At 39.1% G+C, this 13,423-nt stretch overlaps 1 protein-coding gene across 1 annotated transcript in view; it reads right to left on the minus strand.

Moving 5' to 3' along the window:
• Positions 1-11,195, minus strand: part of sdc3 (syndecan 3) — a 29,761-nt gene extending 18,566 nt beyond the window's left edge. Inside the window, exon 1 of the mRNA XM_060897106.1 lies at positions 10,783-11,195. Coding sequence (XP_060753089.1) covers positions 10,783-10,836 — 54 coding nt within the window. The 5' untranslated portion in view covers positions 10,837-11,195. The remainder of the gene's footprint in view (positions 1-10,782) is intronic.
• Positions 11,196-13,423: the final 2,228 nt, after the last annotated feature.

Consider the following 13,423-nt stretch of genomic DNA (forward strand, 5'->3'; position numbering starts at 1 on the left):
TGTAAATGTATATTATGTGCTATCAGTGACCAGCCTATCTGCTCTTTTTCTTGGATCGTTGTCGTGAGTGACAGCGCAAGCTCTTGTGCTGTCATTTCCTGTCAAATCACTGTTCACACCTGAGAATTCCTGAAACCTGACAAAGGCCTCTAATATGTCAAAAAATAATTGGCAGCCCATTTTGTCTCCTGCCCATCAGGCCATCTTATCATTTGAGGTCTGAGCATCTTTTACTCGGTCAAACTGAGGAAATGAAAAAGAATAGATTATGTCATCACAAATGAATTGCATGATTTTAGCTATAGATTGGAAAGAAAAGCAATGGATTTACTTGTTAATCATTTTTATCTTTCAAAGTTCAGTTTCAACTCTGTAATGGGTATCATGAAGATCGATGACCAGCTCCTAAACCAGTGCCTCGGAATCTAAACCAGGGACAGCACATTTCATACAAATTACTGCAGACAACTGAGCTGTCTATGAGATTCTGACAGCTTGAAGATTATGGAACTGATGGACAGGTAACCTTTAGAACTGTAAACATATGTGCACACCATGTCTGAATCAATACAGCATTTGGAGTCACGTTTGGCAGATGTGATATTACTGCTGAGAGAACAGCATCTGCTTATTCACACTCATTTATATTCCATTTCACATAAGAATCGGAGCACAGAGTAATTACATCTGCACTCATTCAGACAAAATACAGAATACAGACAGTAGCAAATAAACAGCTGACACAATGTATGCACAGTAAATGTCATACAATCCAACACTACATATATTTACATGTATTATATGTTATGAAATAATCATCAATGCCAAGCAAGACAACAGTAAGGCTGAAACATTTACATACAGTGGTGATCAGGGTGTGGTTTCTCGTCAATGAAAACATTCAGCAGAGTACAGGATATGGATTATTGTTGCAGGGACAGTATTCTATTGTTCATACAGAAATCCTTGGATCAAGGTAATACTCTGGGAGGAAAAGCACTGTAAAACCTTATAACAGTCAGAAAAGACACACAACATTTTCTATATCGTTGGTCTCATGATTTTAAAATAAATGTCTTTTAAAACAACACATACTAAACATATGTAAGATCATAAATAGCAGTACTAAACGAATTTTCTCAAAAAATCTGTTTTATAATCAAACCATTAAAATGCATGCAGCCTCTATTATGTGGCATAAAATGACCTGAACTGGAATACATGTGGTGCTATACAACTATAGCGTCCAAGAGCCACACCAGCAGCAACCGTTTAACTTCATTTTTACTTCAAGCACCAAGACAACTGCATACGCAACCGAGTGTGTAGTAATGCTCTCCAGGGCATACTTTAGCTCATCCTATCCTTGTGTTCATTTAAATGTAAGCATCTTTAAACAAATCTACCCAACAGCACAACAACTGTCTTGCAGCAACTCGTCCGATACGCAATTTTCGAAATGTAATAGAAGAGTGAAATGAATTATTCCTCCAGGGGAGCTCAAAGGTAAAGTGTAGAAGCAATGTGGCCTTATGGAGTTTAGTCTCAAATCACAGTAGTGCCACACACTATCCATGCCATTCTGTGCTTCAGAAAGCGATACGTAGCATTCTCTGAGGAAGACAATGACGCAAGTGTTGCTAGCATACTGACAAGGGAGTGGAATGCTAGACTATAAAAACACATCTAAAGTCAAAACCGCTCTAAACTCATTTAAAAGTAGAGAAGAGGCACCTTAAACTGTTCACAGTGTGTGTGGCCATGTTGATTTGATGTCACAGTGTAAACAGGGAAAGAAATCGTAGTTGGGAAGTTGAAATTTCAAGTTGAAGGGCGTTTTCGGTGGCTTTTACTGGTTGTACAGTAACAATAGGCCAGAACTATTTTGGCCAGAAGTTTTTTGGTCAGAGTTAACACTGTAATGGCATCACTTTCAAACTATGAACTAAGCTGTTTTGATAGATGATAAAACTTTTTAACTAATTTGAATTACTTCAAAATAATGATATTTAAAATAATGTATTTTTCAATGGGACACAGCATGTTGATTTGCTAAAAGCTAATATGTTTATAATATGTTTTGTAAACAGTGTTTATAATGTAGCATGTTGTACTGATTCCTGTGTCTCCCATGTGATGATTTTAGCGTTATAACCTTATGTGCTTTGCTAACCTCACCATTCAATTGCTTGAAAGAGACGTTATAACATTGTAAGCATGCGAGATTCAGTTCATACTGAATTTTCGCTGCAAGACAGATCAAGTGCCTTTGTTGTCCCTTTTTTAATCTTTTATTAATCTGTCACTGGTGGTGTTAGCTTGTTAACATTGCTAATTTTGTAGGAGTTTGATGGAATTATTCTGAATTCGACTTCAAAGACAAGAGTTTCATTACATTATTTTTACATCCGAGCTACAAAGTGGGGGAAAAAATTGAGGCCTCCACTTTTTATCTTTTGTTAGCAACAATCAAGCCAGCTAACTGTGGTGAGTGATGGTGAGTATATTCTCCTTCCTAAAACAGCATACCAGAGGTAGCACGAGACAGGATACAAGTTTCTGTATGTGCAGTACAAATTCAATGCATTTAAATAAACTATATATTTATTACTGCAGAGTGATAATGATTCGAATATGAGAAGGGAGAATTCCAAACAGGAAAAGCAAGCAGGCTGTATAACTGTATGTCTGGTTAAAGCATTTTGTTCTAGCAAGTCAATATGACACATTTTCTGTAATAGTGATAACAGCTCGCTCATGCAGTTTGTCAGTTCTGAAGTGACTAAAAAAAAAAAATACTGTGAAACGGATGAGTCAAAATTCAAATGAACATTTGTTGTAGTGTGAAAATAGCCAGTAAGACTTCACATTCATTGACGCATTAAAAACTGTTTTTTCGGGCCTCCATTTTCATCTAAATTTGTCCTATGGGATGTGTATTTTTGACAGGAAGTATCTCATATGTTCATATACAGGACGTCCCAAAAGTCTCCATACACAGGGGAAATTAACACAGTTTAGCAAAATCTCTTCCAAAAATGTTAATACTACTATTTATATATAAAAGAATGCCTTTGACAAATGAAAAACGTATTGAAATATTTCTCATGGCTGGATCAGGAAACTGTCTGAAGGTTGCGATTTTAACAGGAAACATGGCAAGCACATCACACACTGTTAACAAACTGAGAGTCAAAGTTGGGAGAGGCAACACTGTGTGTATTTACAAAGAAATGGCAATCATGTATACAATGTTTTGTAGATAAAGTCTTCATTTCCTCTATGTATGGAGACATTTGGGATACATGGTATATTTACTGTTCTCATTTCTTCGCTCCCAATAGATTAGAAATGCCTCAAACCCAGCTACTGCATCAAAAATTTACAGATCACAGTCTAGAAATCCATATATGTTCATAAAGCACTCCTTTAAAACGTAAACAATATAACTTCAATCAAACTGTGATTGTCACATATGCATAAATACACTCCTACCCACCTGGTGGCTAAACTCCCGTGAAACATTATCAGGTCCAGACTCCTCATTCCTGTCCCTGAATCCCCTTCATATTTACAGAACAACATGTTAATTCCTGTTTAGAATATTTATAAGATGAATAATAAATGGTTAATTCTCTTAATCTACTGTGAAATATAATGCAGCTAGAGCTTTCACTGGTTACCTTGCAGCTATCTAAGCCCACCATGTCCCCATGTGTGGCAAAATGCCACGCAGTAGTATCTGCAGTGTTAGGCTGTATGATTCATCCTCTAGCGTTTCTCCTGTTCAGGATGTGGTTCATGTTGGATTTAATGTCGGATTTAACAATACAAAATGCCACACAATCTATACTGCATGACTCCTTCGTGGATAGTATGGATTTGGATGGTTTTCCACGACCCACCTTTAAAAGCACTTTGATAAAATTATGAGACAATAAATGAGGAGAAAATACACACATCCAACCATCAACAGCACAATATACCTAATAAAACTAATCATTAGCACACAGATTAGTTGACGTGTAGCACGTTCAGATTTAGAGGCTGCTCATTTGATCTGTTGCATTATCGAGTGTTCTGCCAGGATGTGTTATGCAGGGTTACCATTCATTTGCAAAGAAGCCAAATCACTTTGCACATATGCACATGGCTCTCCCATCTCTCACGCTTGAAAAAAAAAGAAGAATATTTACAGAAAAACCCTCAGCTGAAATTTAACTCCACATTTAGAATGAGAGAGGAGAAATTGACAGGCAAAAGTGCAAACCTGGATATTTTGCTATGAAATCCTGCAATCTGACAAAGCAGAAAGATTCTTATTGAAAAACAATTCGGTCTTGTGGAACGTGTGGTTTGTGTGTTCATTTGCATTTTGAGAGGAAAGCACATTTTATGTTATCTCTTGTTTGTGAGTCCCACAAAGGGCTGTGTGGTTACAGACCTGCTACCAGACAGCATAGATGTTGGTCAACCATACAATCATGCAGGCAAATACAGGCTTTTCACCTGCCTCATCTGGTGTATGTGGTTGTCCAAAAAGGTTTCAATTGCAAATATGTATAACCAATACCCTGGGCTAGTTAAAACATTTGGCCTGAGTTCAGCTGTTTTACACATCATAAAACAGCAACCTAATCATTTGAGAAATTTTCTTACACGCTTCTGTCTTGAACAAAATCTCAGAAAGATACCGGACCTGGTCGTGTGTGAATAGAACGTGATGCATGACCAGGAAAAAGAAGATGTCTGTGTGTATAATTGTTCACAGTGCACATGTCACACTTTTTGAGACAGCTGAGTTAAAACACTAGCAACTGTCACCATTTTGTTCCTGGAATGAGGATTAAAGGATTTAAGGACCCCTCCCCATGCCCTGATCTTCTCATATCTCAGAAAGAGAGAGAGATAAAGAAAGAGATAAAGAGCACCCACAGTGATAGTTACATCCCTCACTCACACAAACATAAACAATTTACTTTAAATTAGATGGACAGGTTCAACTTCTCGTTCTGACACGTGGATCAAGATTTATTCCTTATGCCATCTCAAGGGAGTTTTCTCCTTTCCACTGTACCCTTTGGTTTGCTCATTAGAGGTCTAGACATGTATTTGTGGAAACCAGCTTTGTTTCAGTTGCAGTGTTTAGAAGCAGATTTCCATAAATCCAACTGTATATTCTGAATAAACTGTTTATGCTCCATAAACCTGGCAGTGTGTTGAACATCTGTTTACATGCACATTAAATATAATCTGAACCTGCCTGGAACAGTACTTAGTGTAAATGTCACCATAACAGCCAGAAACTTGTCCTCACAAAGTATCACGTGTCAATAATGTAAACTCAGCATTTTAGCAGGGTTTACAATCTCAGCAAAATGTAATATAATTGTACTCTAGAAAAAGAATTTATGCACAGAAATATATATCTAGATGCCTTCCACAGCCTCATAACCAACCGTAATCCATAGTGGCTGGTCATGATATTAGATGGGTGTGATATAAAATCTAATATCATTTTCCTGACAGTGAAACTGCAGTGAACATTTCATATGTGCTAATATATAATCATATTAATGTTCGGACATCTATTTTTAATAACATGCTTGGTAGACTCAGGTTGAAGTGCAGACCGATGCTTTCACATTCACATTCAACGTCATTGTGTCACTGTTCCAGTGCAACCAAACTTGCACCAACTCCTACAGGAAGTGTCTCTGGCTCGGTACCTTGACCGTCTTCCCGCATGATAGTCAAGTCAACTCAAGTGAAGTCAGGAAGCTTTTATTGTCATTTCATCCTTGTATAGCAGACGCAGTACATAATGAAATGAAACAACGTTTCTCCAGGAACATGGTGCCACACAAAACAACAAGGAGGTAAAGTGTATTTTGTAAACAGACTTTGTGGCAGCTGACACATTAACAATTTTTTATGTGAACCATTCTCTATTTTGGACTAAATTGCAGGTGAGAAAGTTCCATAAAAGTTTATAGGTGCAAACAGCAGCACATATTGTAATCACAGAATCAGTTAGAAGCAGCTCTGTCTAGGAAGCAAATAAAGCAGTGAATGAGACATCTGTGAAGAAAACAAAATTCTGGTGTAAGACTGTCTGAGGTATGTAAATCAACTGAGGAAAACAATCCTGCTCTTCTGACATTGAATTTCATTGTGAGCGTATGCTGTTTTATAAAACGTTTAATAAAACTTGGGCCAGGAACCTTTGTTTTGTCTCCTTCTTTTGATTATTTTCCACCACAGAAACTATTACAGCTGATCAATACATTTTATCACAGGTCTCATTAATTGCACAATAAGAATGATGTGAAAAATACTATCAATGGACAACTATACAAAACTATCACAATAAGCTTTCTCACATTATTTATTTTAGCTTAGTGTACATGTACAGTATTTAATGCTTGGTTAAAAAACATATATTGCTTGCTTATAGCAGCTGTATTTTAATTCTGCATGATCACGAATCTCTACAAAATCAGCTGAAATACACACAGAACCTCTAAAGTATTGGACCAGATTTATCCTGTGTTAGCTCAGAATTATTACATCTCTCCCACTGGGATTCTGTGTTGTCTAAAACGGTTCCCAAATGCTCACTGTGCCCCACCCAGCCACCGGAAAGTTAACTATACCGCAATAGTCCCCAGAGTATACTGCCACGCCCCTTGTTATACCAATTATACAAGCCAGCCCTCTATCTCCACGGAAATGCATCCCTGTCTCCGCCTCACTCTGAGAATATCTGCAGAACAAACAGACACACATTCACAGTGTGAATTTTACACACACATACACATACTCTCATAAACATATACAAAGTCTCCCCTTCTCTTTCTGTGCAAGGAGTGGTGTATTGGCTAAGCTAGATGTATTCATATTTAAACAGCGTATTGATGTAACGTTTTAAATTCATTGTGGCTTAGGAGCCACTCCCACCTACAGCCTCTAATTTAGAGTCTTATTATAGCTCAGCAAACGTACACACAAATGCACCAAAATTTGGGCCACATGGGCATTTCAGGAGAGAACAGCCACTCTATCACACCGCGGTTTTTCAGGACACGTCAGTGCAAACTAGCATTTACAGAACCACAAACAGAGCAAAGTGTTATCTGTGGAGATTCCCAGAGATGTTTAAACACACATACACCCACACAGACAGACTATCATTTACATCCGCCTCTCCTCCAACCCTCCCTCCCCTTATGTGTGTCTGTCAGGTACAGATGGAGAGGATTTCCCCTCCCCCAATCAGAGTGGGGCATCGTCTGAATTAATGAACGAGAGCGAGAGCAGGAGAGAGAGAGAGAGTGAGAGAGAGAGAGAGAGAGAGAGAGAGAGACAGCAGGAGAGAGAGAGCGGGAGAGGGAGAAGGAGAAAGAGAGAGAGCAGGAGAGAGAGCGAGAAAGAGGGACGCGGAGAGGCAGATGGATTTACAGAGAAAGACTGAAGCGAGAGAAAGAGATTGTGTAAAGCTGTGACTGTACTGTGCTCAGTGGTTGTCATGGTGACTGTAGTGAGCAGGTAGAGAGACGGGTCTCCTGGGAAAGAGCAAGCAGCACTGCACTTCTCCATCCACCCTCACTCTCTCTCTCTCAGTTTCTCTGTCTCCCTCTCTCTCACTCCTCCTCTCTCTGCATCCCCAATGTCTTTCCCTCTTTCCATTTTCTCTATAATTGGATTATATTTGAATCAGGTTCTACATCACTTGTAAATCGCTTTGGATAAAAGCACCTGCCAAATGAAAAAATGTAAACGCATAATTACTACTTTCAGTATAATAAAAACAAGGTGCAGTTAGCATGCAGCTGAAAAAAAAACAAATATTGTAATAGCTTAATCATAATTAGCTGTGTGATACACAGGCACTTTTTGACATAGACCTAAATCAATGATTCTATTTGTGTAAAGACAAAGCCTTAGAGTATTGATGTTGTGACCCAGATTTCACCAGCTAGCATCCATCACCTTGGTGGAGGTCAGAGGGAGGTGAGTCAGTGTAAAGCTTTCAGTGGTGGTGACACAGCTGAGCTACCTGCCCTGACGGTTCAAATGAATGAAAGCCTGGCAAGCAGGAATGAATAATATAACTGATCCCTCATGATACTCTTTAGAAAGATGCTGAATTTCTGCATTAATTCACAAAACTCATCAAGCTTTGCAGGCTTATGCATAAGCATGTCTTGGGGATTAAAAAATACCATAGAGCTCATGAAGCCTAATGTTTTTCATGATAGATGTTGATAGATTGTAATATGTTATAAAAACAGCATGTGGTCATAATGGAAGAAATCATAATGCAGGCTTGAGGCAAAAAGATCAAGATGCACCAAGGCGCATTAAGAATCATTTTATAATCACATCATGGCACCTTGCATAAAAATGTAATCAAATCGTGGGATGCATAGAGATTCCCAGGCTGGCTGCCAAGCAAACACAGTGTACTGCTCTTAATGAAAGTGATTAACACAGTTACCAATTCGCAAAAAAAAAAGGTTTGTTCCACCTTGTGTATTTGTATTCTGAATTACACCTGTCTGATCCACAAGTAGAAAGTGAGAAGGCTCACATCAACATTTTCTCAAACTCTTTCTCTAAACTAACCATTGTAAATAATAAGTTGTAACTGTTTTTGCTTGGGTGTAATATCTCTCTATGATTTTTGCCTCATTGTTATTATCTAACACAAGTCCCACTTACTATCCATGACATGCACAGTTATGTTTTGGACATGACGATGCCGATACAGTGCAGCATGTCTATTATTGCAGTTGCACATGGTTGTGTCTGTGTGGTCTGAGAAACTCAGGGGTAGAATTTCCCTGTGAAATTCTCTGCTTCACACATTCCGTTCTCCCATTTTGTCTCTCCTCCTCCTGTCTCTCTATGGTTGTCTTTGTCGTCTGCAGCACAAAACACTGATTCATTATTGACCAAAATGAATTTAAGCATGCAACTACACACACACACATACAGAAAGCAGAGACAAAGAGGAAGGGGGATATGTCCACTTAGCAACATTTCCAGATCTAAATTAAACTCTGGTTTTGGCAGACAGGACTGTAGAGGATATTACACCACCAAACTTCCTTTCAAGAGGCCTCATCCTCTGACTGGTAAAAATGTTATTCTAGACAAGGGTCAGTAGTGGCCTTGTTTGAGCTTCAAGCTAAATCAAATGATAAGAGTGAGAAAAATAAAAAAGAAATATGTATGTAAGACAGTAATAGAGATAAACATGAATAGAAATTTAGTGTGAAAAAGGGAAAAAGATTAAAAGAGAATGTCGGGTCTATATGCCACACCATATATATATATATATTTATTTATTTATATATATGGTGTGGTATGGGGTATATATATATATAAATATATATATATTAAATATGTGTGTGTGTCTTATGTGCATCTTTTTTTTTCTCTAACCGTAAAGCATTATAATTTCTTTTCATTTGCTGCTTAGAATATAAAACTATCATTTTCATCCATCATGAAAACACTGCGCTTTATGTTTTATATATCGTTTCTTCTTTGGCACATTTAAAAAATGTATGTATAAACATGAAAAGGCTTCATTCTTTCCCTCTTTCACTCGCTTTCTAACCATATCTCAACCTGTTTTTAATGGATTGAACAAAATCCAGTTCTTTGTTTGTTTGTTTTTCTTCTGTCAAGCTGAATTCAGAGGTCAGAGCTCTGAACATTGACCTGTCCAAAGTCAACAGAATAAAATCTGTTATCATGGTGGACCTGTAACTAATATAACTGGTATAATAAGTCATTATTCCTATAATTGTAAAATTACTTTTAGCAAAAGGCAGCATTTTTACTGACCTACATTATTATTTATTTAGCTGGATATTTAGTTTCAATGACATAATTGCAGGCGTTTTGCCTTGGCTGCAGTATGGAGGTGTTTCCGTTGCCACACGTTCAGAAAGCGCGCACACACACAGAAGCGTGTGTCCCACAGGTAACTCACTATATTACAAAACCACATGTGAAGTCACCTGCAGTTTAGACGTAGCATTTAGTAGCAATTCAGTGCGGTAGTGTGCGGTTCCGGACGGTGCCGATATGGTCAGTTCCTCTCATCTCCCACGGGTCCCAATGACGTCATCCTCCCTCGCGCAAGCCCGCAGCCGTTCCGCTGCACCCCACCGACTGATGCACCTACCCCACCCTACCCCGGCTACTAAACCCCACAATCCCACCATCGCGCCACGACCTCGATCTATCCGAGCATGCAGACAAAAGCCAAACGAGCTTAATTAGCTGAGATGTGATAATTATGGCCTATCCCACCATCACACACACAGACCAGACATGGGGAGGGGGCGCGGGCTTGTTGTGTCCCTGACCTACGGTGCCCACGAGGCCACTCACGAAGCCACACGCTGATCAATAAAGCTGGTGGATAAAAACCGGTAACGGAACCCCACCGGTGACGTCTCCACTGAGCTCTCGAGCGCACGATGCACTGGAGATGCGGTCAAACCGAGAGACCTGGCTCGCGCCTGAGATTTACAAGAAAGCACCATGCACGTTCTGTAAAGACAATATTTATTCATGACGCCACTCTACACACATAAGAGCACTACACCGTCAAATCTGTCATTAAGTGCCCACGCGCGCGTGTGCGCGCACACAAACACACACTCACACACACACACACACACACACACAGGTGCTGAAACCAAGGTCTCGCGCGGCCACGTTTGTCTGCGGATAACAATAGAGCGCGACTGCTCGGCTTACCGACACGGAGTGCGCGAGCAGCAGCGCCACAGCCATCCAGCCCGGCAGCTTCATGGCAGCAGCAACACGGATCACCGGATCGCCCACTTGCCCCCGCTTCGTCTCCAAAAAAACGGGGAAAATACTAAAATCGTCTGTTTTCAGGATCCGAGTTCAGTGCAGGCGGTCGTCGGGACATCCGTCCTGTCCGGGATCTTGGTGAATCTAATCCCCGCTAAAGCGCACGAAGACCAAAACAGGAGCAGTGGCGCACGGCCTATCTGTGTTTTACTGACTTTTTGTGCTCGGGTCCTGTTGGACTCACAATTAGCAAGATCCAGCCTTCAGTCTCTCTCTCTCTCTCTCTCTCTCTCTCGCTCTCTCTCTCTCTCTGGAGGATGTGCGCCGGGCCGGGTGGGTTCTCCTAATGAGGATAAGAGCGCCCTCTACAGCCCGCTCGAGCATCCGTTACAACCGGGGAGGGGGAGAGACCGGGAATCTCCGCTCGGAAGCTCACACCCGTTATTACAGCACGAGCTGATCTGTGTGTGTGTGTGTGTGTGTGTGTGTGTGTGTGTGTGTGTGTGTGTGTGTGTGTGTGTGTGTGTGTGCTGTATCTCCAAGCATTAGAACCATGACAGACAAGGATCCTAAATGTAAATGACAGGATTCATATTTTGTCCCTCAGGTTCTATAGATCACACAGTTCAAGGGTTCCAACTTTTTATTGTCATTGAGTTTGACACAGTGAAATTCTATTAGTGACATCTCAAGCTGATGCCTAAAAGTGACAAAATTAAAAAAAAAAAAAACAGTACAAGATGAGTCCAGTAGCAATGCCTACAGTAGGAATGATGCACTGTTAGAAACTAATAACTTCAAATGAGGAAAATGGACTAACCTTCATCAACCTCTCAATCACCTGGTGAAACAAAGCATGGACAAAATGGGCTAAAATGTGTTTCCTAGACTTTCCAGATCTGTTTTTCAAATTCCACAACATTAGCAGAAAGTAATGAAAAATTACTCTGTTGAAAGTAAAGGTTTACTGTATTCAGCCTAATAGAAAAATAAATTGTAACCGAAAATTGGAATTGATTTATCGCTTTATTTACCCGATGATTGGTTAAATGTAAATGTTGGATAACATTACGATCCATGCACTATTAAGAATATGTAATTACGTACACATTGTCATTGGCACCCAGTCACCAAGATAATTGTGCTGATGCTGAAACAAAATAAATTCTCTATATTGTACCATAAAAAACCTGTAACAAATACTTACATCATAGTTAATATTAACACTATTATCTCATGCTATGGCTTACATGTGCACCACACAACAGTCTACATTGTCTACAAGAACATTAACATTGTTCTTTTTACATCCAGTCTTTATTGTTAAAATTTTAAAACAGGAATAAATGAATAACATTTTTTAGCACTGTTTGGAATTTGACTTTCTTCTGTAAATTTTCTCTAAACAGTTTGGTTTCTTCCCTACAAGATGTGTAATGTACACTGTGTTTAGCCAAATATTAAAGCTTCTTGCTGCAGAGCTCTATATAGCTCATTTGTGAAAGCTCAGAGAAACAATGAATGGTTTTCCAGAGCTGCTTAATGGCTATTGTATGATTATTAATGACTTTTAGATTGATTTATTCCAGGATGGAATTAAAGATTGAAAACTCTTTTTTTATAAGTCCATAATGCATTGCCAATTCTTTCAAATAATTTGCAGTGAATACTTCAGAATGAAGGTAGACATGATGAACAGAATCAGAAGTATGGATTTTTGTTTGTAGATTGCAGAGTATCCAATACACTGGTATCTGATGTATGGCTCTAGTAATAGTTGTCTAGAGATAAAACATAAGAAGCAAGGTCATTTATATAGGTGATATATGCAGTCGCTTATCCGGTTGAGGAGCGGGCACTATAAGGGAGATTAATCACCAGTGGTGTTAAACACCCCAAAGACTGATTTGTTATCTGCACATACATGTTGTGAATGTCTCATTCAAACACATCCCGAAGTTGCTTTATCGAGTTATTTGATTTAGCACAGCCTTTCAATTAGCAGTTTAATGCAGAACTGTCATGATGGGGGTTTTAAGGAGTTTTTTCCGCGATGGTGAAAGCTGTCATCAAATGCTGTATACAGATGGAATTATATAACAGTGGTATATCTGCCCATTTATCTATGGATGTCACATACTGAGGCTTTCCAGCTGGCTGGGGTTTTATGGCCTGTTATCTAATTGAAAGCTCTTCATAAGGTTACACTTTTAATTCTTATTTGTACTGACCTTTGGTGAAAAAAAAATGTATTCTTTAAGTACTTTTTATGTTGGCGATTCTGCAATGAGTCTGAAAGACAAGCATCAAATAAGGGTTTGTATGAGTAAAATAGTTTCAGTGTTGACAAAAATATTGTACACAAAGAACAGCTTCAGATGTACCATGACCACTCCCATCTTTGGTGGTAGAGCTGTGCAAATAAAATACTGGCAAATGCATCCAGTTTTCCTTTGCTAACGTTCACCACCACAGTGAAACGCCTTCTGTCAATTCTTGCTGATCAATTTTCACAATCGTTGGTGATGCATCATCATGTAGGTTATGGACCTTGTGATCTTATTTGATATCAGTGATCTTG

The sequence above is a fragment of the Tachysurus vachellii genome, chromosome 21 (assembly GCF_030014155.1).
Source record: "Tachysurus vachellii isolate PV-2020 chromosome 21, HZAU_Pvac_v1, whole genome shotgun sequence".
Taxonomy (NCBI): domain Eukaryota; kingdom Metazoa; phylum Chordata; class Actinopteri; order Siluriformes; family Bagridae; genus Tachysurus; species Tachysurus vachellii.